We start from the raw sequence: 26,280 nt of genomic DNA, 5'->3' as shown, positions 1-26,280 counted from the left end.
GGAGCTCCCTATACTCTGTGTTCTAGTGACTGAACTGTCACAGAGAAATCATCTCTCTCATCCAAAAATAAGTGACACCTCTAAGGCTGGGTCTTTTTACCTCCTGGCTATGCTGGCAGCTGAAGCAAATCTTTAATTTAGCACAGGGGTCGGCAACCTTTCAGAAGTGGTGTGCCGAGTCTTCACTTATTCATTTTAACTTAAAAGTTATTACCAGCACGCGAAACCTTAATGTTTTTTTAGAAGGTCTCTCTTTATAAGTCTATATTATATAACTAAACTATTGTCGTATGTAAACAAAGTTTTCAAAATGTTTAAGAAGCTTAATTATAAATTAAATTAAAATGCTGATCTTATGCCGCTGGCCCACTCAGCCCGCTGCCAACTTGGGGTTCTGTTCACCTAGTTCAGCAGTGGGCTGAGCGGGGCCTGCGGAACCCTGGCTGGCAAGGGGGGTGCAGGTGGGAATGTGGGGGGTGGGTGCAGGAGCTCCCATGTGGTGCTCAGGGTGGGGGTGGGGATGTGGGGGAGTGCAAGAGTCAGGGCATAGGGTATGGGGGGCCTGGGTGTATGTGGGGGTGCAGGAGTCAGAACGGGGGCTGGAGGTGTGTGTGGATGCAGGGGTCAGGGCAGAGGGCTGGGTGTGTGTGTGGGGGAGGTTCAGGGGTCAGGGCAGGGGGCTGGGGTGCTTGGCTCGTGGGAGTGTTCACGGCAGGGGGCTGGAGGGGATATGCCCCATCCCCACCTCTTCTCTGCTTCCTCCCTGGAGCAGTGAGCACCCTATGGCTCAGCTCGGCTCCGCTCCCCCTCGCAAGGGGGATCAGCTGATCAGTGGCAGGGAGAGGCAGTGGGAGGGGCAGGAAAGCACCACGCTGAGGGAAGACGTGGGGGAGGAGGGAGCTTGGCTGTCAGCATGACTAAGCTTCTGCCTCCTGCCCTCGCAGGAGAAATCAATGGGTGGGGGGGCTGAGGGGGATCAGGACCCCGGCAGGCAGCAGAATGCCATCAAAAATCGACTCGCGTGCCGCCCTTGGCACGCGTGCTGCAGGTTGCCGACCCCTGGTTTAACAGTTATTTTGCTGCACAGAGCTTCTTTCAGCAGTTTGAGATATCAAGGTCCTGAGTATAACACAGGCAGACAGTTCATGGCCACTGAAGTGTGTTATGTAGAAATATAGCCTACAGCCACATACTATGCCAATTTTGTTCATGATCCTTGATTTTGTGTGTTTCAACATGAGAGAATATGAAGATAGGATAGGGGACCTCAGGGCAAGGGCCAATTGTTAATGTCCTTCAGAAAGCCTTACCTCTCTATCTTGCTCCAAAGCTTAGGGTAAACTTGAGGTAGCAGCAGGAATCAGAAAAGGAGCCAAAGGTCACTTTAAATGTGGCTAATTTGTCAAAGGGCTCATTCTTTACACCTAATGACTCATTCTTTTCTATTTGGTTCTTATATTGTCCACAGCACAATGTTATCTGAGTGCTTCATATTTGGAGGTTGGCTCTAATAAGGACTTTAAACACAGTATATTAGGAGCTTTCAAGTCTTGACAAACTCAAAATTTTCCTAAGAAGGAATTTTTGAGGCAAGTTATTACGTTCTCCCCACTTTGTGAACAGAACAACATTTTCTGTTAAGTTCCTTAAATGCAAATCCCAAACTGAGAGCCCATTAGAAGATATTGACCAGAAAACAAAGGATTTCAGATATGTTTACTCATCAATTATTTTAATGATGGCTAATCATCTGCACTCTGATAGGTTTAAAGACCAAATTAAAAAATTCTTTTAATGCCATTATTGTTTTCCTGTTGCACATCATGGTATCTTCAAATTGTTGTACAATAATAGATACCAAGATTTTTTACCTATTGAGAAGAGAAGAGAATTAGAAATAATGGATTTCTCTATTATATATCCAGGTATTTTAGAGACTGTCCACTAAAAACTATTTTTCCACTGAATAGTGGTATTCTAGGTCAAGCACAGCATTGTTTCATGTAAAACGTTTAGTATAAAGTTCTATACGTTGGATAATAGCAGTAATAAAAAGAATGAGAGGACATTCCTTAGGGTACCCCTAGATAGAAGGAATTTGTCTGAAGATACAAAATTAACTGAAATTTTAGCAGCGCACTAGATGACAGGACATTTTCTGTCTTAATTGAAACCATGCAATTGCTAGACATATATTCTGCATTCCCAAGTGAGCTGGGCAATTGCCTTTTTGACATCTAGGGATATTGCAGCATCTGGGAAATCTGGTTGTATCACTGGATTACAGACATCTGCGTATTATCAAACCGTGAGCTTGATTATAATCTCAACAATTAAAAAGGGACTAATTTCATCGCAGTAAAACTGGTGAGATCAGAATCTGGTGCTTTATGTTTTAAACAAACCAACCCAATCTGGACATATTATTCATAGCTAATTCTAATTTAATTAGAAGAACTTTTACATATATGTTAGTCATATTTTTGTATCCTGAGCATTCAGTTTGTTCTCTAAAGTTACCATTGATTCTTTGAAGAAATCTGTATGCATTTTCTGTATTAAGAATTTTATAATAAATGAAATAACATGCTGACATTTAATATTAATTTTTATTGAATAAAGTTTTAACAAAGGCAAATACCTAAAGGGACTAAATAGAAAAATATTAACAAAACAGCATGGAGCATAAGAGTCATAAATGTGAGGAAGACATTAGCACTTAAAGAGAACAAAAAAAAAAAAGTTCAATGCAACACTTGCAATGAGCCTCATAGAACCATCAAATAGAAAAATGTAAAGATTAGTTCCCCTGATTAATGAGATTTATTAATCAGTGCTGTTTGCACCAATTCAGCTAACCAGTAGGCCACTATTGCTCAAAAAGCATAAATGAATAGAGATGAAGGTCTTGAGTTAAGCTGAAAGTAAAGAATTTGAATAATGGGACAAGAGATTAGGCTTAACATCAAGAACAAAAAGTTTGCAAACAATACTCTACGCTTTCTTGGCTTTAGAACAGACATATTAAGAAATGGGATAAATTAACAACCTGTGTGCAAAAACCATCTTTAGCGCTTCTTGTTCATTATTAGATCTGCTTTATGGAATTTCCCGAGAGTCCATTAATATCTATTACATTTGTTTGGAAAGATCTTGAGAAATATAATGGGTAACGAATAAGGAGTAATGTCTCAACTCCTGATATTAACCCAGACCTTTTAATTTCAGGGTTTCTCCTAGGCTTTTAAAAAAAGGCCTTCAGTTTACATGGGTCCCTTGAGATACAGTAATACAAATAAATCTGACTCAGATCCATGCCTCTCTCCAGTTTTATTTTTTAACTTGTGGTACTTTATGATGGAAATTTTGAAAGACTTCAAGAATGTGCATCTGAATTTATGGACAGGCATTTATGAAGCTCTAGACTCTTGTGCAAAGTATTAAACATACAAATTAGGACCAATACCCAAAATATGAAATTAACCCAAGTCCACTAAGGTTAAGACTGCCCCAACATCCAATACAGTCCACCTTCTCAGAAAAAGCATGGCAGAAAAAGAGGTGAGCTTTGCAGAGTGACCTGATGGTCAACAAATTTGGGCTCTGGTGGATCAATGGGGACAACACATTTCAAAGTTGAGACTATTTCACTAAAAAAAAACCCATTGCCTTCAGTCCCTTCCTGACAGAATTAGAGGGATGTTAGGTTAAAGTGCTTCAGTGGATTTTAGCTGTCATAGCTGGAGTTGTAGTTGGAGAGGCAGTCCCAGAGCTACCTATGACCTACATCATTTTAGGGCTTTATAAATTAAAAACATCTTAAATTAATGTGGAAATTAATAAGAAGCTAGTGTAGATTGATGATCAACACAGGTGTGAAGTGCTCTGCACTGTTGCCAAGCACACAAGCTGCCACATTCTGTACTAGCTGTAATTTCCGGGTGGTATTAAAGCATATAGGATGTTGAAGTAATACAATCTGGAGGTGACAAAGGCATGAATTACGGTGGTGACATCCCAAAGAAAAGGTCACAACTTCCTGACCTAGCACAGATGATACAAAATATTCTTGGCCACTACTAGAAACAGCTGAGGATCCAGTAAGACCAACAGCCCTTCAGTAGAAGAGAGCTGATATTATTGTTGATGTTTTACTGCTAGTTTGCCCCAGCCAATGAGCATGCTTCCTATCTGGACTGAATCTCAACTAGTTTGCCCTCTTATTCCAGCCAGACAGTAGGTAAATCTATAAAATGAACCATCTGAATTCCATGAAATGGGGAGAGGACAAATGTATATCAGCTTTCTTTGGTGAACACTGATTTTTGGTGATTTAATACCATTTAGTTTTTTAAGACGTCTTGCTCCCAGATCTGCCCCAAATTAAAAATGCTTAGTAGAGGCCTATCCTTATGAGTCAGGGAATCTTTGCTAGTACACTGAAATTGTCAACAACTGCTCTCCGACGTCACACTCTCAGTGCTCTGGAAATATCCAGGAGCTAGGGAATTCTGGCTCTTTGAAAAAGCACAAGACACAGTATTGCTTCAAGGCCCAACTGCACAGAGAGCTGTAAGTGCATAAAAGTTACAGAAAAAAGTTACTTGCAGGCTGCAAATTTATTCGCTGGTTTGGATGCACATTAACCATTTTCAGCTTTTGTTGCTCGGTGCCAGGCTTTTATAGGTGAGGTTTACACAGAATACTTACACAGGGACAAACATGGCTACAACAACACTGCATACAGAATATTTAAAAAAATTCAATTCAGTCTGGTAGGGCAGACAATTTTTGTCAGGAACTTATCCACAGCTAAGGACATTTTTAGGAGGTTCAGAATACATAGTATATTTTGGTATATCCTTTGTACTTTTTTGGCAATGTCTGTTTTCCTACAGTGTTAAATTCTAAGACTATTATTTCAATCCCCTCTCCCCCCCCCATGCTTTCCTGATTTTTCCACTACCTGTGTTCCATTTCTTTTCTCCTCTTCTCCCATGTTTCCTAGCACCCTGCATTTCCTACTTTGCCTCCATTCTCCCTAACACATTCTTCCTAGCTAATCCTTCCCCTATCCTCGTTATCTATCATCTCTTACCTCCCTTGCCCACCCCAGGAGTAGGGGAACACAGGGAAACTTGAGAGCATTTGTTTCTTCTACCTATTTAAAGAGGGAAAAAGCTCATGGGGACATTTCTCCCCTCATTCCTAACTCAGCAGAGGGCCAGAGAATGGTCAAGCAATGGGGAAACCTCTCCCCTTTTGTGGTAAAGGAGATGGGTCGAGTATTGTGGTTCTCTGCATCTCCCTTTCTCACCCAAGGAGAAAGGCGGTAACTCAGGAGACACCTCTGTCCCTGCCTTTCCAGCTGAAAGTCCTCTTCGCTTTCCCCGCTCATAGGGCTTGATCCTGCAACCACTGACTTCAGTGGTTCAGGATCAGGCACACACCTCTCTGTCCTGGCTCCCAATATTGTACTCAGCAAAACAAGCCCAGTAGTTGCAATCCCAAGAATCATTACTATATTAAACAGTCACCTCAATTCTCAGACAAATAACTCCATTAAAGTTTCAATTGCTACAATAAAGAAAGAAAATACAAAAGTATCAAAATATTAGTTAAAAAAGCTTACAATGTAATTTAGCTTAAGTGTCCCAAAGAAATGTTAGAAATAGGATACTCTGCAAACACTTGGCATCACAAATGGCAAGTGATGGGTACAGTGGAAAATTCCATAAGCCTCCCCCAAACTAAAACAATTTAAAAAGTATGGAAATAATAATAAATGTACATAGATTTGAACATCCCTACATTACATACAAATCTACACATTTGCTTTGAGGGAAATTTTGCCTGCATTTGAATGTTGATGAATAACGTGCAGGGAGCATACTGAAAGATCTACCTGGCACCTTGACTCCAATGCATTGGACTTCATGCCTTTGAGACTGATGAGGCAATGTGGAACTTGAGTCTGAACTGTATGTGATAATTCAGCTCTACCAAAAATTACAACTCCCAGTAGGACCACCATTCAATTCTATTGTTTTTGAGAACTTCTTCCTTGAAAACAGCAGCACTGTCCTGGAGTTGGTCTCGCTGAATGCACAGAGGAATGCCAAGCACTAATGGGTTCTATCCTGCAAGATGCTGAGCACTCTTGCCCTGATCCACTTAAACCTGTGTAACTTTAAGGACATAAGTAGTCCCACAGAAATCATTGTCTTAAGTTCTTTGCTGGATCAAGGCCAGAATGCTCAATACCCTGCAGGACTGAACTTTATTGTCAGGCATTCATTTTAGGACTAGACAGCACCAGGAAGCACCTTTGAATAGAGGTGGCTTGGAGATAAATAATGGTTCTCACCAGGTTTAAAGCCACTGATCTGTTATTTCTCAGTTTCTATACTGAAATAATGGAATAGGATTATTTCTTAGTTAAAAAATAGAAGACAATAGGTTGAAATGAAACATTCTACAGAAAAACAACACATTCAGCAAAACAAACAAACAAAAACAAAAACACAAGGAATGCCATGTTGAATTCACAATATATCAGCAGAGGAAACAATATTTTTCTTTATAGAGGAACTATTAAAGAAAAAAAATAATACAGGCAAGAATCTCTTCACAGAAACATAACCACTTAAGCAGATCAGAAGGAGCATCTCATTGACAGGTGAAATAATACTTAGCCATTATCCTGCTCAAGCAGGTTGTCCACTGCTGACCAAGCGGTGTAATGGCTATAGATTCTGAGTTCTGAATATTCTGCAAAAAAAGACAGGCACAATGGACACATAATACTGAAGTTCAATTATAATACTGTAACTGAATCTAGAGGGAAAACTGCATTACTGAGTGACAGAGTGCCATGTTCATAATTAATGTGCTCTGCTAATCAAGTGGAAGAACTCATAGTATCTGCTACTAATAAGCAGATTCTTAAAAGTATTACATTGTGAAAATTATTCTAGAACAGATTCTTCATCACTAAGATTTTAAGATAAAGGAACAGAAGCAAATTCTTGAGAAAAATGTTTGATTATAAGCTCTTCAGGATTGTATCTTCCTATGTATTTGTACCGTGGCTGGCTCTGGGGGCTTCTATAGTATAAATATATAATAAATATGGAATCAAACGTAAAAACAATTACTTTCTTTCTTTCTATTGGCATTTACTTTTCTTTTCACACCACTGGACTTGCTCTAAGACTAGCAAAGATATTTAATGTGATTTATAAAATATGTTCCCCTCAGTGACATCTAGGTACAGGTATAACATCATGACAGACAGGGAGTTACAAGAGCCAGATCTGTAGGATGCCTTATAAGTACATGATAATGAAAGTTTCAACGTAACTGTCTTGGAAACGAGAATGACCATTTCTCAAACACTGCACATAATTTAAAGGACACTGAGCATCTTAAAATATTTGTTTACATACTGCAGCCTATAAAATATTATCCTAAGACCAAATATTTAACATGAATACTAAAATGATAGCAGTAATGAGGGAACATATCAGGTCTCAATAGACAATTATTAAAAACAGAACCAATAGAAAATAAGAGTGATGAAGAATTATCATCTAATATTTTGAAGTTTATGTAAATCAGGTAGCAAGTAAAGGGAGCAGAGACACGGATTCTTCTTCCTGTAGAGCATCAGAACATTTGTTCAGTGTCTGAACAATACAGTATTACAGTTTATAATCTAAGTTACTGCTTTTAAAAAAAAGTGTTCAGTGCCAGTTGCCACTATCACGGTTTTGGAGTGTCCACTAAAGAACTTCAATGGAATTCTTCAGTGCAGGCTTGGCGATGATCCCTTTTGCAAGTTTGATATAAGAACAGAGGGTTTATTTATTTAGTTTTACTGCAGATTAGTTAAAATTATAGGCTTATTTTATTTACAGTATTTAAAGTTTAGTTTTCTTTCCCCAACAATGAAATATGTGGGAGGGATTACTATGTTACACAATGTAAAATAGATTTTAAAAAACCAAACCAAAGCTTGTGAGTAAAACTGTACAATGTTTGTTCTATGCTCAAGCACATTGCACCATCAAATGAAAAGTGCATAAGTTCTACCATCATGCCCAAAAGGCCTACTGTATGATCCAAAAATCCAAACAGACATGGAAAGTAAATACATACAGGTTTAGATACAGTGCCAAATGAAAAGAAAATACTATGAACTATCTCTGGAAAGCTTCTTGTCACAGGAAGGAGCATGGTTACTTCTGAAGTAAAGCAGCACTTTTCATGTCGGACACAGAACTGCAAAAGAACCACAAATATACAGGCATAAACTTCATTGAACACTGTGTGCATAAACACATTGCAGGATACAGTAAACAAACATGAAGAATGCTTAGTTCTATACTCTAAAAGCAGCGAATAAAATCTAGAATTGAAATAGATAATTAAACTGGAACCCTCTTCCCAAAAGAAAACTTTATGACAAAAAATGCTATCACTAACTAATATTACACAGAAATGAGTTAACTAAAGATCATGTCTTAAATAATGGTGTTTTTACACTTTATAAGCTTTCTATCCTGAAGAATTAACTATAATTTCATGGAACATTCAAGAAAAAGTGGAAGTGCTACCATGCAGTAAAATATTAAAATATGTATTGAAAATTTCAGATGACAATTCTAAGCTTGATGTGTGTACCCTGTGGATCATGTAAAGTGGGAAGACAAAGACATGTCCTTCACATGTTTCTCATTCCTGTTTCACATCTAAAAGACACAAACCTCAGAGCAATCCAGCTTTCAAACCAATGCTAGCACAACACAAAAGCAAATAAAGAAGTCAGGTGTAACAAAGAAGCACAAAAACTTTAAATAATAAAAACAAGAAAATAAATTCCCTCATTATCAGAAACACTTTCACAATTTAAAAATAAAAACACTGACAGTTACATTTTTGCCTTTTAATTTAAAACCAAAATTCAGCTTCAGCCCTTATTGGTAACTTAAAAGATCAGGTGCAGGATAAAGAAACAAGTTCAAAGATGGGAAATCATACCACTTCCATAGTATAAATAGTTGGGGGTCGGAAGAATAATTTAAAAATATTTAATTTGGCAGAAAGACAGATACACACATTTTCTTCCATTTTACTTAGCGGTATGTGTAGCAATATTTTTCTTGAACTACCTTAAGTCCATAACCACTATTTTTTCATTTATGGGCAACGAGGCAAGAATACTCAGATTAGTTACAAGTTTTAAGCCAGTCAGTTTGTGTTATTGTAAGAATGGAAGATTTTAAAAAGGAGCTTACTCTGGTTGTGTCCATAAGTGTTCATATGGACTTAATAAAGTAATTTTTCAAATAGGAAAGTATTATCTAAACTTGTAAATGTCTTTGTGTCAAGAATAAGGAAATCTAATTGGCTTTCATAGATGAATTTATCATAATGGTAATATATAATGTATGCAAAAAACCTACTGTAATGTATCATTAAGGCTAGAGATTTAATTTAACAAATCAAAAGATTCAAGCTATAGATATCTATTTAGGTTTTTTTACACATAGCCATCAGCAAATGTATCTTTGGCCCTTTGCATTCATGTATTTCAACAAAGTCTATATATAATCATGCCACACAATAATGAAAAATTCTACATACTATATTCTCACCAATTACAGAAGTTTTATTCCTTTGTGTATAATGATGTAATATTTACTGAATAGCATCCCATTATGTGATCACGCAATGAAATTACAGTATTGTAATGCATCCTGTGTATGCAAGTAGGCAGAGTGAAGGCTGCTGTGAGAATATTAAAGGGACATGATTAACTTAATCATACTTATCTGAACATTTTGTACCTACTATTATTGTAACACCTAAGAACACTCACTAGCTGAAATTACAGAAAATACATTCATCTCTGCTCTGCAGTTTGCACAAAGTGCTGTAAAATGCACAAACTAAACAGTTTTCATTATTTCCCCTGCTTTTATTGATCTTTCACATGATAATATGAGAAGAATGTTTTTAAAAAGAAAAATATGATTGTGAAACCACAAAAATTGGGAGATTAACTGTGGAGAAGGTATAGCACCCAAAAATACTTTTAACTCATTATTTGAAATTTCCAATTTCAAACTGATGGTATACTTTTATTTAACTGAAATTTTTAAAATCTTGGCCTTGATTCATTAATATAGATTTTTCCTGACACTAAACACATGCCTCTCCTTCAGATCACTAACATCTTACACTTCTGCTTCCTCCATCCTGGCTTGGGATTGAAACATGGCTATTATGGTTTTCAAGTGCCAATCATATTCACAACACTTGCACAAAACCTTCAAAAGACAAGCCTGGGAGCTTAAATTCATAACTTTGCTACACACTGAAAATCATGGATTTAATAAAGACATTGTATTTATGGCTTATTAGAACAATCTGTAACCCACTAAAACCACCTTTTTTGTTTTATGATTGCAAAGGTGTTAACTGGCCACTTCATCACTTCTCTTACAATATGTGTTAACTACATATGCTAAACAATCTGTTCCACTTTGTATTTAGTGGTGACACTTTGGGTATGTCTACACTGCAATTAGACAACCATGCCTGGCCCATGCCAGCTGACTTGGGTTTGCAGGGCTAGGACTAAGGGCCTATTTACTGTGGTGCAGATGTGTGAGCTCAGGCTGCAGCCCAAGCTCTGGGATCCTCCCACCTCACAGGATCTTAGAACCTGGGGTCCAGTCCAAGCCTGGACTTCTACACCACAATTAAACAGCCCCTTAGCTTGAGACCCACAATCCTGACTCAGCTGGCATGGCCCAGCTGCAGGTGTATATTGCAGGCCAGATATACCTTAAGAGTATCTTTCCCAGACCTGAAGAAGAGCTCTGTGTAAGCTTGAAAGCTTGTCTTTTTCACTAACAGAAAATGGTCCAAAAAAATAGATTACCTCATCCTCCTTGTCTCTCAATCATATTCAGAAAGATTTGAACACATCTGGAAGGCAGCCTAGACAGTGTCTGATTGAATTTCACATTAGTAAGTATTTCCATTTTAGATCTAAAAATCATACATTGACCCATATCTTGCTGGGTAATGAATTACAATGTACTAAATATAAATCACTAAGCCCCTTTCATTACCAATAACATAAGGATGGAAACAATGGTGAATTGTGACAAAGAACAACAAAAGGATTTTAGACCACATCAAAAATAGTATGAACAAAACAAGGGAAATAATTATTCCCTTGTGCAATACCATGAAAAGACCCTGTCTGGAACTGTGGGTCTAGTTTTGGCAACTTGCCTCTGAAGGGGTACACAGTGTCACTTTGTATAAAAATGCTTTAATGAAATCCAGCGAATCTCCATTAACCTCAATTAATTTTTTGATTCTATCAAAAAAGCAATCACATTTGGCAAGATCTGTTCTTTACAAACATATGCTGTTTGTTGCTTAGTATTCCATTTACCTATAGATGAACACAGATCTTTCTCAATGTTTGTTCCATTATACCACTAAGTACTGAAAACTTATGCTTGACTAAGGACTGGGAATGGCTGAGCCATCACAAACATTGAATCTATCTCCCCTTGTAAGTATTCTTACACTTCTTATCAAACTGTCTGTACTGAGCTAGCTTGATCATCACTTCAAAAGTTTTTTTTTTTCCTCTTACTTACTTGGCCTCTCAGAGTTGGTAAGACAACTCCCACCTGTTCATGCTCTCTGTATGTGTGTATATATATATATATCTCCTCAATATATGTTCCATTCTATATGCATCCGAAGAAGTGGGCTGTAGCCCACAAAAGCTTATGCTCTAATAAATTTGTTAGTTTCTAAAGGTGCCACAAGTACTCCTGTACATTTTAGAGAGGATCCGAAGAAGAACTATATAACTGTTCACTGGAATGAAGGGTCTTGGCTAGGAGGATAAACTGAAGTCATATTTTTAAAGTAATTTTATTTTTAACATTAGTTTTAAAGACTTTTTTGAATGGCAAATGCAATGCAAAGTATTTTGATACCAATCACAGAGCTCCACTAAATCATCCTTTCCCCCCCTGCATAATGTGATGCCTCACTGGAAACAGCCCCAAGTTGACTGGCCTTTTTAGCTATTTTACTGCATTACATATTCACATCTAATTTGTCCTAGGTCTCTTTTGGCACTGGTACCTTTGAGGATCTTCCCTTCCACTCACCTAAATGCATTACCTGGCATTTTTACCAGTTAGAGCTCAATTTATTAATTCCTCCCTCTATTTCATACCGTTTATAGCCTTTCTGCTTTACTAGTTCTCACAACACCTAATTTAGTACCAACTTCCAATTTATTATTTATCATTTGTAGCATTATAGTGTCTAGAGGTCCTATCCAAGATCAAGGCCTATTGTACTAAGTGTTGTACACATATACAATCAGATAGAGTACCTGCCTTGAAGACCTCACAGTTTATTTAGACTAGACAGGCAAAGCGGGAGAAAAGAAACAAAGGCATAGAAAAGAGAAGTGACCTGGCCCTAGATCACACAGAAGATCAGCAGCAGAGCTGGCAACAGAACTCAGGTCGCCAAAGTCCTTGCCCACTGCAGTAGACTAAGCGGTCTTTCCCAATTCATTAGCATGTTGTTCTATCCACTCAACCATACCAGTAATGAAGCTATTAAAGACCAAACAATACAATAAGTTCAACAAGACCCTACCAGACATTCCAACTCAACACAGTAGTTATTACCTGTGTTTAGTCCTCCACAAAGTAGATAATCAACATGTCAGTGCTCAAGCATATTTGAGAGAACCTGACACTTAGTATAAAAATGCTTTAATGAAATCCAGTGAATCTCTATTAACCTCAACTAATTTTTTGATTCTATCAAAAAAGCAATCACATTTGGCAAGATCTGTTCTTTACAAACATATGCTGTTTGTTGCTTAGTATTCCATTTACCTATAGATGAACACAGATCTCTCTCAATGTTTGTTCCATTATATCACTAGGTACTGAAAATGGCAATTGCTAGAACTGTTATAATATTTTTATTTTCTCCTCCAATCCTTAGTTCTAAACAACTTCAACAACAACTGCCAGAGCTTTCTCATGTTATCCAATTCCCTTAATATGCATATTAGCCAGATGTGCTGGACTGAATACTTTCATATTTTTTAAGTATTCCCTTCTCTGCTTTTTATCAAGAGTGCAAATTGTGCCTCGATATAAGGGTTCACTGAAGATGATAGCCACTTAATAAGGACTTTTAGTAGTGAACTATTTTTCTGCTTGAGAAACTGTATTCAGGACTAGAAAAAACTCAACTAATTATATTGACAAGATTCAGTATTATCAAGACTTCACACAGAGCTGCACAATGTGCTATTATCACAGAACAACCCTGCCCACTCTTTTAGGGAAAATAGAGGTCCCTAGCAAAACAAAAAAGTCATTTGATTTTAACATACTTCAATAACTTTCATGATGAAATTAACACTTATTTTTTTCTGTTTTTCATTTCTTGACTCAACCTTAACAGCAAGTAATCTGTCTTGTATCTATCAAATAGCTAAGACTAGAATCAATGATAGCAAATCAGGTCAGTTATCACTAAACACACATCTGTGCTTCTAGAAAGTGGCATGCTGCCCCAAAATCCTCACTGTTATTCTGGTCTTGATCAAGATATCCTCAACATTTCCAATGAAGAGAGACTACCTTCAAAAAAGCTGGTAAAACATTTTACCCTGAAATTCAGGGATGACGTTGAAATTCTTATACAAGAATGGTTAATGATAGCAGCAAATGGCTCCAAGGAACTGCAACATCAAAGCCTGCCTGAACAGATTGTTTAAAAGATCTAATCCTCCATTAATAATCCTTTGAAAGAACTGTCTACATGCCAGATAACAGACTAACGTCTGAGAACATTTTGGGTATTTTTATATTGCACTTGGAGATGTGACTGCAGCTCATACAAACATACCCAAGACCGTTTGAATACCAACAGCAGTGAAGCCATGGCTGCATGGGCTAGCCACCCAAGTACACAGCCGGGCTCTCTGGCAGGCTTGTACTCAAGTTGGCTAGCCCATTCTGCAGCTCGTGCTGCTGCAGCTTCACTATTAGTACCAAGCTAACTAGATTGAACCTAGCTCAGGTATGTCTACACATGCTGCAATCACAGCTCCGACTGCAGTATAAATATACCCCATAGTCCTCAAATGAAGCCTAATGGAGCGCGAGACCACTGACACCATCTGTGGAGGTCGTCATGCATCAGGTGGTCTTGGTGGCAGAGCAATGGAGAGATTGTATTGCTCCAGGAACAGCTACAGAATATCTCACCACTTGTTGACATTGAAGCTTGATGCAGAGGAGGAATATTCTCCAACTCTCAATTCTGAGTGACGTCAGTGCTGAGGTTTAGGTGACATCAACATAGGTGCCTACAAAGCCTGGCAATGCCAACTGTTCATGCTTCAAGAATAACAGAGGTACAAATGCTTCCTTCAAGTCTCCCAAATAGTGATCATGCTTTGAACTATTCCTTAACTCAGGGAATTTATTCTTTTCCAGCACAATGGCAGATTTTGCACAGGCGGGGGTTTGCGTGGTGGAAGCCTACTTATATTGGCTGCTTCTGCTTGAATGGTACTGGCAGCTATCAATGAGCAGTCCCTGAATGGTGGTGGAAACCTGCTTTTATTGCCTATCCAGATTATCAAAGAAGTTCATAACACTATAGTACAATACCTATCCCTAGATCTGAAAGTGCTTTACAAAAAAACAGCTAAAACGTCTTTGGATTCAATTTTAAATTGGTATGCTGAATTTAAAACAGATCATTTGTAAACTTAACAGTAAATTGTTTAGATAGGAATTGAAGCATGTCTCAGGATACCATCCAGCTATAACTAACAGGCTGAGTTAGGCACATCATGTCATATCCTCGTCAAACCATTTAGATATTACTTTAAATTGCTGCACTCCTTGTTCTGCTGTAAAAGCGCTCTGTATTTTGGATCTACTTCCATGTGAATACCAATTTTTAAGATCCAATTTGGAAATAGCTCCTCTGTTTGATCAGGAGAATGAATTCCACATCTTTACGAGGAAGTCTGACGCAGTTTTCTGGTATTGATCCTCATGTAAACATGCAGTACAGAGCTGGTAACAAAACCATTAGGAACTCATCCTCACTGTTCATTTGTAGTGGACTATCCTCTTCATTCTGCTCTGACCCCTTCCACTCATTTTGAGTGAACCGCTTGCTATTCCCCATCAGTCATGAGTCCAGACTGGAAGAGTAGTTGTGTACGAGAACAGGCAATTTAAATTTAACAGAAGATGTTCTAATCTGGGATTTTGCCCATTCTGGTCTACAGTTTTTATACGTTTATGGTCATTTATGGTTTGAAGCATTGGAAGAGTTTCAGCTGGGGCTGTGATGCACTTTCCAAGATTATATAAGGGGATGAGTGAAGATACCAAAAATCAGAGTCATCAGTTGCTTTGGTGGCCCTGTGGGTGCAGTTAACCCATCAGTCATGACTCCAGATTAGGAGAACGTGTGTGTAAAATGTGCCCATTCTGATTAGTATTTAATTACTAAAAATTATTATGACATTTTAAACATCCAAACTTCTTTCAAAATAGACAAATTATTTTCTTCCCCTAAGAAATACAAATACTAAGTAATTTATTTCTTTCAATGCAGGGTTACTAAGTTGAAAAATAAACTCCAATAGTATCACTAGAATTTTTTCAGACTAATTGTTCTACCTGTCACATGAGAAAAAACACGTAATTAGAAGTTCTAGACAAAAAAGCAGCTTCTGCTATTTACTCTACATGAGCTAAAGCAAGGCTAGAGAATTCAGACAAGACAGATATTCTAGAAAGATTGTGAAGTCAAAATGTTACGCATTTGATAAAAGCTCCTGGTTGGCTTTATTTTAAGAAGACAGGAAATCAAACACAGACTGAATTCAACCATCCTGCAAAAGTCATCTGTTTGACTGGATTTTTGGAGAGGACAGAACAAAAAAAAAAAAAGATGGGGAAAGAGTGTTTGTGGATGACTAGCTAGCAGTGTTCTTGTTGTAATGATTATTTTAATACTGCTGGGCTTTTTTGTAATATTAAGTTGTGTGTTAGGGGGCCTAGCACATTTCACAGTCATCTTTTATTTTTATTTAAATTGCAATAAAGTCAGCATCTTGAGTAAATTTATTGATAACTAAACTGTGAGGATTTGTAAATACTTGCGAAGTCAGAGCAATCAAAATTATGAGCAGAAAATACAAGAATTAGATTAGAAAAATACAACCTAATAGGTATGAAGAGAATAAATCAAGTGATATTTCATTTGAAAACAGATACTTGGAAAACAGTAACACTAAAAATCAAGGATAGCAAGTTAGAGATGAATGTGCAGTGTATGATCTGGCAACAAACAATGGTAATGCAATTTTGGACTGCATACGAGGCATCACATCATGGAGCAGGGACACTGCAATTCCATTTACACACTATGGTCTAGATCCTACGAAAACTTATGCCTATGCTTAACTTTAAGCATTGAAGTAAATGGGACTACTATTATGTACATGCTTAAAAGTAAGCACAAGTGCTTCCACATGCCTAAGTGAGAGAGGGAAGCAAGACTGTGCCTGAATTACCACATTCTGTTCTGGGCATCTTAATACCACAAAGATGCAGACAGGGGCGGCTCTGGCTTTTTTGCCACCCCAAGCAAAAAACGACGGGCCCGCCGGAGCAGCAAAGGGAGGGGGGACAAACTGGCCGGCTGGAGTGGTGAAGGAAAGAAAAAACAAAAACAAAATACCTGCGGGGCGGCGGGAGCGTGGGTGCAGGGGGACTCCTGGCCCTGCAGACCCGGGGCAGCGGCGTGCGCACCCCGGCTAGCGGGGGGGGGGGGGAGGGGGGGAGGGGAGAAGAGAAGGGGGGCCCCCAGGGCTTCCTTAAGTGGGGTGCTGCCACGTGGCCCCTCCGCAGGCGCCTCCTGCCGGGAGGGCTCCGCGCCATTCCGGTCGGCAGGCAGGGAAGGACGCAGACTGCCCTCCCAGCTTCCTGCAGGGCGCTGCCCTCCTCCGCCCCCTACACGGCGGCGGGAGCAGCAAACCAAAAAGAAAAAACCCGCAGGGGCGGCCAAAGCGGTGAAGCGCAAAAAAAAAAAAATATAAGGATTAGATGAAATGCCACCCCTTGGAATCTGCCGCCCCAAGCACGAGCTTGCTCCGCTGGTGCCTGGAGCCAGCCTGGATACAGACAAATTGGAGGGAGTTTAAGAGAAAAGACCAAAATAAGTAACGAAGGGATTAACTACACTAAACGTGCATTGTATAGTTTAGATCAAAAATGAAGTGGAGCATGATAACTAAGGGAGAGGAATGATTTAAAATGAAATAACCAGTAGTGATGGAATGAACTAAGAATGCAATTTCAGGTGAAATGTCTAGAATCCTTATGATGATCTCTATTAGACTGTGGAACTGTTTTTCAAGGTAAATGATGATCCCCATTGCCTGACACACTGAAAATCAGACAATGTATAGCACTGGAAAATATACAGCAAGTACACTCAAACCTTTTAATTTTAAATGGAACCAGACAGAATAAAGAAAAATATCCAAGGACATTGTTTGTGGAAGATAGCCACTGATGGACCTGTTAGCCAGAATGGGCAGAGATACAAAACCATGCTCTGAAGTGTCCCTAGCCTCTGTTTATCAGAAGCTAGGAATGGGCAACAGGGGATGGATCACTTGATGATTACCTGTTCTGTTCATTCCCTCTGAAGCACCTGGCATTGGCCACTGTCAGGAGATAGGATACTGGGCTAGATGGATCGTTAGTCTGACCCAGTATGGCCGTTCTTATATTTACTAGTGATCAGAAGGAAAATTTCAAATTTATACAAATCTACAAGCCCTGTATCAGCAATGTGCATTATTTCCACAGATTATTTAAGTAGTTCATTGTTTCAGAAAAACCTGTCTAATACATTTTGAACTATTCATATTTTACTTTGTATACTAGATCTTAAATGATTTGGTTTTGATACTATGATGTCCTATGGCGCTCTTGTAACGTGCTTTAGACCATCTCAAAATAAATTACCGTCACAATGTTTTATTTATGGTGCGACATGCTTAGGGGCTTCTGGGCACATAAAATAAAATTAAAGCATACTTTGATTAGAAGATAACAGACCCAGTAATTCAGGAATGCCACAAGAACAACATTTTAAAACATATTTAATATACCTCATATTAACTTAAAATAAAAGATCCCAGCTAATGCATGTATACTAACAGACATACTCACCCTTTAAAATGTAGTCTGTTAATAAGCTTGGCACTTTCTCGCTGTCCTCTTTCATAGCATAAAGGACTGAAAAGTATGGGAGGGGAAGGGTGGATGAGAAAAAGCAATAATTCAGATTATTAGTCAAATTAAAGATGTTACTCGAACAACCACATTAAAGATACTTTAACTACTCATCTAGATATTGCATCCATATCAATTAGAAAATATGTAATTGGAATACTGAAAAAACGAATGGCAGACACATGGGGGCTGTTCCACACCCCTTTCATATGCATAATTCTAACGTAAATCTATAGTGTATGCACATAAGAGCCAGGGAATTGGTTCAAGGAGTACTGTATAAGACTACTCTTTTTTAAAACCACACTAAATTTTTAATTTTTTTTCTTTAACATGATTAACCATATCAGACATAGGTGTTTTTGTTTGTCATGTATTTCAATGCACTTTTGTTATAAAAATCAATATAAATAGTAAAGAAAACACGAAAACATGGTACCAACATCTCTCATTCCACTTAGCAGCTATCAATATTGTTTTGGAGTTTTAAATCAAGATCTTTACAATTGGGAAAACTCTTTAACAGGATATTGAAATTATAAATCCTTTAATGTTTCAGTATTTTTTCCATGTTATTCCCCCTAGCACTGGGCTTTAGTAGGCCAAATTTACTTTCAGCTGTGCAGCTACAGAAGTTCTGTAAGTTTCACCAGGTTATGTATTATTCTGTATTATTTCACCCTCAGATATGGCTAGAGAAATAATTGTGCCATTACAGTCCCACTTCACCTTTCCCCATCTACTGGAGAAGAATCTGGGACTCCATTCACAGCAATTAAGCATTTGGGAAACAAGGTGGAAGACAAGAGAGCATACTGACATTCCTAGAATGTGGTGGTTCTCTTCTCTGACAGTCTTTAGACATGAAAAGATCGCTGTAGGGGCACATGCTAAAATTGAACTATCCCAGGTAATAACTTCATTAGGGTTGGAGCCATCAGGAAGGAAGAGAAAGTTCCGTCAACTGATTTTTCCAAGCACGGCCCAGGGAGGATACCAAACACCTGACTGCGTTTGGAACAGATTTTGACAGAATTGTTTTGAGATAAGCTTTCTGCCGAGGGTAAACATTCAGATTTGCAGATGGACAAGAGGTGGAGTTGGAATAAAGAATCTGTAGTTATGGTTGTGAACACTCCACTTGCCCAAAAAAGGGCAAGTCTTCAAAACATTTAGTTAAAAAAAAAAAAAAAAAAACTAAGATGAAGTCACAAGTTTTTGATCTAAAGAAGCAGAAAGGGTGAATAGTTGTAAAAATCAAACTACAGTAGAGGGTAAAAGGTAGAGAGAGTTGACCAAGAGGGTGAAAGTAAGTAAAAAAAGAATGCCTATAATTTCAAATTCCATAGTAAAGATTGGGGAGAAATTTTCAATGACACAAATAGCAGTTAATATCAATGGGAAGTTAGATGCTTAACTACCCTTTATCCCTTTGAAAAATGTCCTGATCCAAAGTCTACATACCAACACCATGAATTGGGTCGGAAACTGCCTGTTTGCTATGTGGTCTGTGTGTTTCAGAGTGTAACATATCATAATATTAAATATAAGAAATTAAAGTCTGACCTTTTCTTTGCATATATAAAGACAAACTCCCATCTTTCATAGCCTCCCATATGGCAAAACCTGACATAGCAGAATCTTTGCCAAAAATAAGATATTTTAATTTATTAATTTTTTTTATTAGGTACTTAAATATATTGGAGTTCAAATGCTGTCTTTGTGGTTTCCATTTACTCAAAATATTCAGTTAAAAGTTAAATAGTCTGATAGCTAAAACTGTTGAAATTAATCTAATCCCTTAACAATATTAGAAAGCAAAACATTACTGTGAAGATCCTACATTTAATTTAATAATACTGAAAGTCAACTCTTATATAAGAATTATTTCAGCAATCAGGATTTCACCTAGTGTTTTACAGCCGGTGGCAGTTATTACAAGAAGGAACTCCTGGAATGCGAAAGAAATTCATACCTACAGGAATTTAATTTATGCAGACTGAATAAGCATCATACTACTTAAGTACTAAAAATGTTAGAAAAACTTTTGCAGGCTCCTACTATCCAAGAGGATGCTACATTTATTTCTGAAAATGTTTCAGATCTCTTGGGAACATTCATATGGTTTGAGGAATGCAAAGTGCTTTCTCACTCAGGTTGTGCAAAAATTTCACTCTGTATAAGCTGGCTAACAGTGTTAGCGGTCGATAAGGATAGCCAATAATTAGTGAGAAATGAATTATTAAAAAAACAAAAACAAAAAAACCCCCCAGTATTTGAAAAGAAAATAACACTGAAAAGCCAGACAACAACCATGAACCACAGTAGACTAAACAACCTACTGGCAAAAGGACCCAATTTAGTTAACTTGCCAACTGTAGAACTTTTTTTTTGCAAGCATTTAGAGTTGGATCCGAAAGAGATCAAACTATTAATGAGAAAATTCTACTTTTACATGCAATGTTTGTTTTATGTTTTGAAATAGGCAGCTGTGAGGCTTATAACACAGAATACAGAAAAGACATTTCCATTGCCGGTCCCTGGAGCAGTGGAACTTTAACTATAGGAAAAACCTCTGTTAACTGCCCTGGCTTACTTATGCTCGTCTGTTGCTCCATATTCAACTAAAGAATGTTGAGAAGTATCTCTCTCTGTAAGTGTTCTCAACACAAGAGGAATGAAAGAATCAGAAGCACAGCATTTACTGACTAGCAGCATTTAATAAGCTCCAGAATGCTCATGGGATAATCATAATACCATATGACTATTCCAGAATACTATATTTATGTTGAAATAAAATATTCAGTGTTCGTAGCTTTAAAAACCTGTTCAATATTTGCCTCAAAATTGCACAAGCAAGAAGCCAGCCAGGAAAATCTGCTACTGAGGGCATGTTTACACTAGAAACGTACATCGACCTACGTTAGGTCGACTTACAACCATCACAGTAATTACCATGGTGGTTAATGCCCACATTATCCTCCTTTTGTTGGTGGTGCGTGTCCTCACCAGGAGCGCTTCCACCGATTTAAGAGGGGCAGTGTGGGAGGCTAAGAATCTAGGCCTCTCAGCTCCACATGCAGCTCCCCATCACCAGGAGCCTGGCCACCCCCCCAATGGGCACATGGCTCTCTGGCACCAGAAGCCTGGCTGCCCCCAGGAGGCTCGAGGTCTTCAGGCACGAAGCTCCCTGCTGAGACCCCAGCTGTGGCAAGGAGCGGGGAGCCAAGAGCCCGGGAGTGCAGCTAGGCTCCTGGCAGCAGGAGCCTCCGTGCAGTACCAGGGCTTCCTGAAGGGAGCTGGGCAGGCACAGCCCAACTCTGAGCGGGGAGCCCAGGCAGCAGCTGGTCTGGGAGTGGGGAGACGTGAGGTAGCTGAACTATGAGCAGGTCAGGCACAGCATGCCTAGGAGCCCAGGAGGCAACCGTCTCTAGCTGGAGTCCCCCACCTACCCTGTGTCAGTCTGGCTTTCTTGTCAATTTCACGGCTCCAGCAAGTAGCCATGAAATTGACAAGAATGACAGCCAACAGCAGATGTAAGTAACACTGTCTATATGGACACTGCCTTGCCTTAACTACACCAAAATAAGTCCTATGCCTTTCTTAGAAGTGGAGTTATGATGTTGGTGCAGTAGGGCACTTACATCGGCGGGAGCAAGGCTGTAGTGTGTACACTGACATACCTGTAATTAGATATAAGCTGCCTTACCTCAACGTATCTCTGTAGTGTTGACCAAGCCTGAGTAATAGGATCAGGTTTCAACAAGTCCACAGAAAACACTTACCTCTTTACAGTACACATTTGTATAAACGTTTTTGTTGTTAATGAAAAATGTTATTTGGCTGAGACTTTTGGCTTCCCCTCCCCCTTGACTACTACTGGAATTTTGACATTTTGAACTATGCTTTAGTCATAAGTAAAGGATTATGACCTCATTACAGGATTAAACAGAAAATGAAGTTAACTGTGAGAAAGCGCTAGTTTAAACACAAACCTTAAGTACTAGCCAAGGGAGCATATTGCAGGAAAAGAATGTGTACCTAAGTTACTTTTGTTTAAATGTTCTATTATTTAAAAATTTTATATGTCTCCTGCCAGCAGAAATGCATATAAGATCTTACATTTTCAGAAGTGTTTAGTAATTCTGGGTACTCAAACTCAGACACCCTAAAAGGACCTGCTTTTAAGAGGGTGGGCACTTCAGACATTGTGAAAATCAGATCCCATTAGGGTGTCCTAATTTGTACACACCAAAATAACTGTCACATGAAAAATTAGGCCAAGAAAAGTAGATTTGAAAGTCTCTGAATAGCAATTATTTGACAACTATAATTAATTAGCTCCCCCATCTACTCTCATTCTCAAAAGTTCTAACTTCACTACATAAATGGTTGTCTCAATTCAACACGAATTTGCTGATAAACCCATTAGTACACATAGCATATTTTGAGGGAGCAGGGAAGCAGTGTTGCCAACATTCATGATATTTGGTATTTTTCTTAGGGCTCCTGCAGTCAAGTCATTACATGAGAAGATCAGCTTTTAGTTAAAATAAAAAGTTTCTAGCCCTCAGGGTTTCAGAGACAAGCTTGAAAACATGATCCAAGTGCATTCTAGAGACTCAAAAACTAGAAGACAAACAAGAACCATCCAAAATGTATTATGGCTTAAAAATAGTAATATGATTTTGGGGGGGTCTAAAGCATGATTTTTGAACACTCGTTTTTGGCAATACTAGGTATGGGACAGGAGATCAGCAGGAGAGTTTTAAATAGTTACTCACTTTTGGTTAATGTTTGTAGATCTTCAACACAGGGCGGTCCACTTTTCTTCTCATAAGGAATGACTGTTGTTAAGTACTGTCAAATGAAAAACATGATTATTCAGCGATCACTTTGCTTATAATTTACCCTGCTTGAACTACAAAAAAAATCTTACTTATTTTGTAGAATTACAAGATGTTATCTAATAAGATCAGATATTTTGCAAGAAACAAGTTTCTATCTCAATTGTCCTAAATCTACCTCTGTCACAAAAGTCGGTTTTTAATTTTGTCATAAATTACATAAACACAAACATGAAGGTGTATTAAACATTTAAGAAAGTAACTGTGTATCATTTAAAGTCCCTTACTCTAACAAGTTCCTTCTATCCCGTGTCATGGATCCTAGTGAGAGTCCCTTCCTGGCCACCTACTAACACTACTGTGAGGGGAATTGAGGCCTCAGTGCCCCAGATCCAAAGGGTGCTTTAAGCTCCTGTAGTCTGAACTGAGTCCAGCCACTGCCCCAATCTTAGAGTTCCTATGCACATACTCAGGGTGCAGACCTTCTATCTGTTACTGCCCTCCGAGTGTCAGAACCCACTGTCCAGCTGCCTAGCCCCTCTGGACATTTCAGACTGCCCAGTACTTAAACACACCCCCTCAGCCAGAACTCAACCCCAAAGGTGTGAAGCTTCTGGTTTACAGTTTAACTCCCTCAGGGGGAACACAATAGTTGTGAAGCAGTCAACACAAATACTTTGTTCAATCTACTAACTTTATGCTCTTTATGTTTAATCACGTAAAGCACAAGGCAGTACAGATCACACAAAACAATAAAATGTTCTTGTGAAAACCAGGGTCCAGACTCCCCAAGGGGAAAACAGAAGGTTTAAATTAGGGCTGTCGATTAATCGCAGTTAACTCATGCAATTAAATAAAAAAAGATACTCATACAAGTACTGTTGTGCAATCTCTTTATCGTGAAAGTGCAACTTACAAATGTAGATTTCTTTTTTGTTACATATCTGCATTCAAAAACAAAACAATGCAAAACTTCAGAGCCTACAGGTCAGTCCTACTTCTCGTTCAGCCAATCACTAAGACAAACAAGTTTGTTTACATTTATGGGAGATAATGCTGCCCACTTCTTGTTTATGAACTCCTTGCGGGAAAATTGTACATCTCCGGCTTTATTTTACTCACATTCTGCCATATATTTCATATTATAGTAGTCTCGGATGACCACTCAGCACATGTTGATCATTTTAAGAACACTTTCACTGCAGATTTCACAAAACGCAAAGAAGGTACCAATGTGAGATTTCTAAAGATAGCTATAGCACTTGACCAAAGGTTTAAGAATCTGAAGCGCCTTCCAAAATCTGAGAGGAACAAGGTGTGGCGCATGTTTTCAGAAGTCTTAAAAGAGCAACACTCCGATGCAGAAATTACAGAACCCGAACCACCAAAAAAGAAAATCAACCTTCTGCTGGTGGCACTAGACTGAGATGATGAAAATGAACATCTGTCAGTCCGCACTGCTTTGGATTGTTATTGAGCAGAACTCATCATCAGCATGGACACATATCCTCTGGAATAGTGGTTGAAGTATGAAGGGACATATGAATCTTCAGTGCATCAGGCATGTAAATATCTTGCAACACTAGCTACAACAGTGCCATGAGAACACCTGTTCTCACTTTCAGGTGACGTGAATAAAAAGCAGGCAGCATTGTACCCTGCAAATGTAAACAAACTTGTTTGTCTGAGCGATTGGCTGAACAAGAAATAGGACTGAATGGACTTGTAGGCTCTAAAGTTTTGATTTGTTTTGTTTTTGAATGCAGTTATTTTTTGTACATAATTCTACATTTTTAAATTCAACTTTCATGATAAAGAGATTGCATTACAGTACTTGTATTAGGTGAATTGAAAAATACTATTTCTTTTGTTTTTTGCAGTGCAAATATTTGTAATAAAAAATAAATTTAAAGTGAGCACTGTACTGTTATAATTGAAAATAATATATTTGAAAATGTAGAAAACATCCAAAAATATTTAAATAAATGGTATTTGATTATTGTTTAACAGTGTGATTAATTATGCTATTAAAAGAATATCCTTTCTTCTTAGGACTGCAAGGGAGGGTTTGGACTGGTAGCATTGGTCCAGGACAGTAAGTCACAGATACTTCTTGATAGACTGCAGAATAGGCACATGCAGGTAGGTGTACAACCTTGAGATCCAGGGAGGATTAGAATTTGCCCATCTTCACATCTTGAATAAATTATTTTAGAGACTCTCATCCTACAAACATGACATACCTAGGAAGGATCAACCCATTTCAAGTCAAGAACTGGACAGTCTCCTTGTTTTTGGGACAGTGAAATAGATCCCAATGTCCTTCTCATCTTCCAGGATCAGGGGAATGGGCTGTATCTTTAGGAAATTGTTTAGGGTACCTCAGTTGCCTTTTCGTTGGGCCAATGTGGCACTGTGTAGTAGAATGGAGTTGTAGTACAATGGATCTCACATTGAATCAACTGCATATCCATATACAGTACTATTGTTCAGGACCCCTTTGATGTTATTTAGGCCCAGGTATGAAAACAGTTCCTCAACTTTCTGCAATGTTGGGACTTTATATCCAGACTCTAGAAACTGCAGGTTGACTGGTTAAAATTTGAATGAACTCCTCTGATAATTGTTACTTCCTCCTTTGTCAATGAAAGACTGTACATTGTTAAGGCCAACTGCTTCTGTAAATGGCTATGCCTCCTTTTTACTGGATTATAGTTTCTAGTCTCCCAGCATCTGCTCCTCTTTGAACACAAATTCAAGATTCAGCTTGGCATCTCCTGGGATAGGACTTTGCTCTTTGAATCAGCCAAGGACTGTTGACTTTCTCCAAGTCTTACTGAAAGGAAACTGGTCTTTAAAAGGCAAGTCTGTTGGCCCGGCTCTGGAAGAAAGAAAACAAACACTAGCCACTGTTTTAGCTACATGGCCTCTCTCCTGGAGCCATGGTAGTCTCAATAAAGTGGCAGAATCATGTCACATGTGAACTCACATTGAAGATAGTGGTGCCCAGAAATGGG

The 26,280-nt window shown here is 38.5% G+C and overlaps 1 protein-coding gene across 4 annotated transcripts in view; it reads right to left on the bottom strand.

The window, feature by feature from the left end:
* Positions 1–2,590: 2,590 nt before the first annotated feature.
* FEZ2 (fasciculation and elongation protein zeta 2) overlaps positions 2,591–26,280 on the bottom strand; it is a 57,722-nt gene continuing 34,032 nt past the window's right edge. For 2 of the 4 annotated variants that reach the window (XM_005296249.5, XM_008174306.4), the window contains 4 exons: positions 23,201–23,276; positions 19,983–20,057; positions 18,354–18,419; positions 2,591–8,283 (listed from right to left, as the gene is read on the bottom strand). In XM_005296249.5, coding sequence (XP_005296306.2) covers positions 8,267–8,283; positions 18,354–18,419; positions 19,983–20,057; positions 23,201–23,276 — 234 coding nt within the window. In that variant the 3' untranslated portion in view covers positions 2,591–8,266. The remainder of the gene's footprint in view (positions 8,284–18,353; positions 18,420–19,982; positions 20,058–23,200; positions 23,277–26,280) is intronic. The other 2 variants (XM_005296248.5, XM_005296250.5) reach the window with 1 other exon arrangement.

This window comes from Chrysemys picta, chromosome 3 (assembly GCF_011386835.1).
Source record: "Chrysemys picta bellii isolate R12L10 chromosome 3, ASM1138683v2, whole genome shotgun sequence".
NCBI lineage: Eukaryota > Metazoa > Chordata > Testudines > Emydidae > Chrysemys > Chrysemys picta.
The sequence above is the reverse complement of the archived record's forward strand: the minus strand, read 5'-3'. Positions and strand labels throughout refer to the sequence as shown.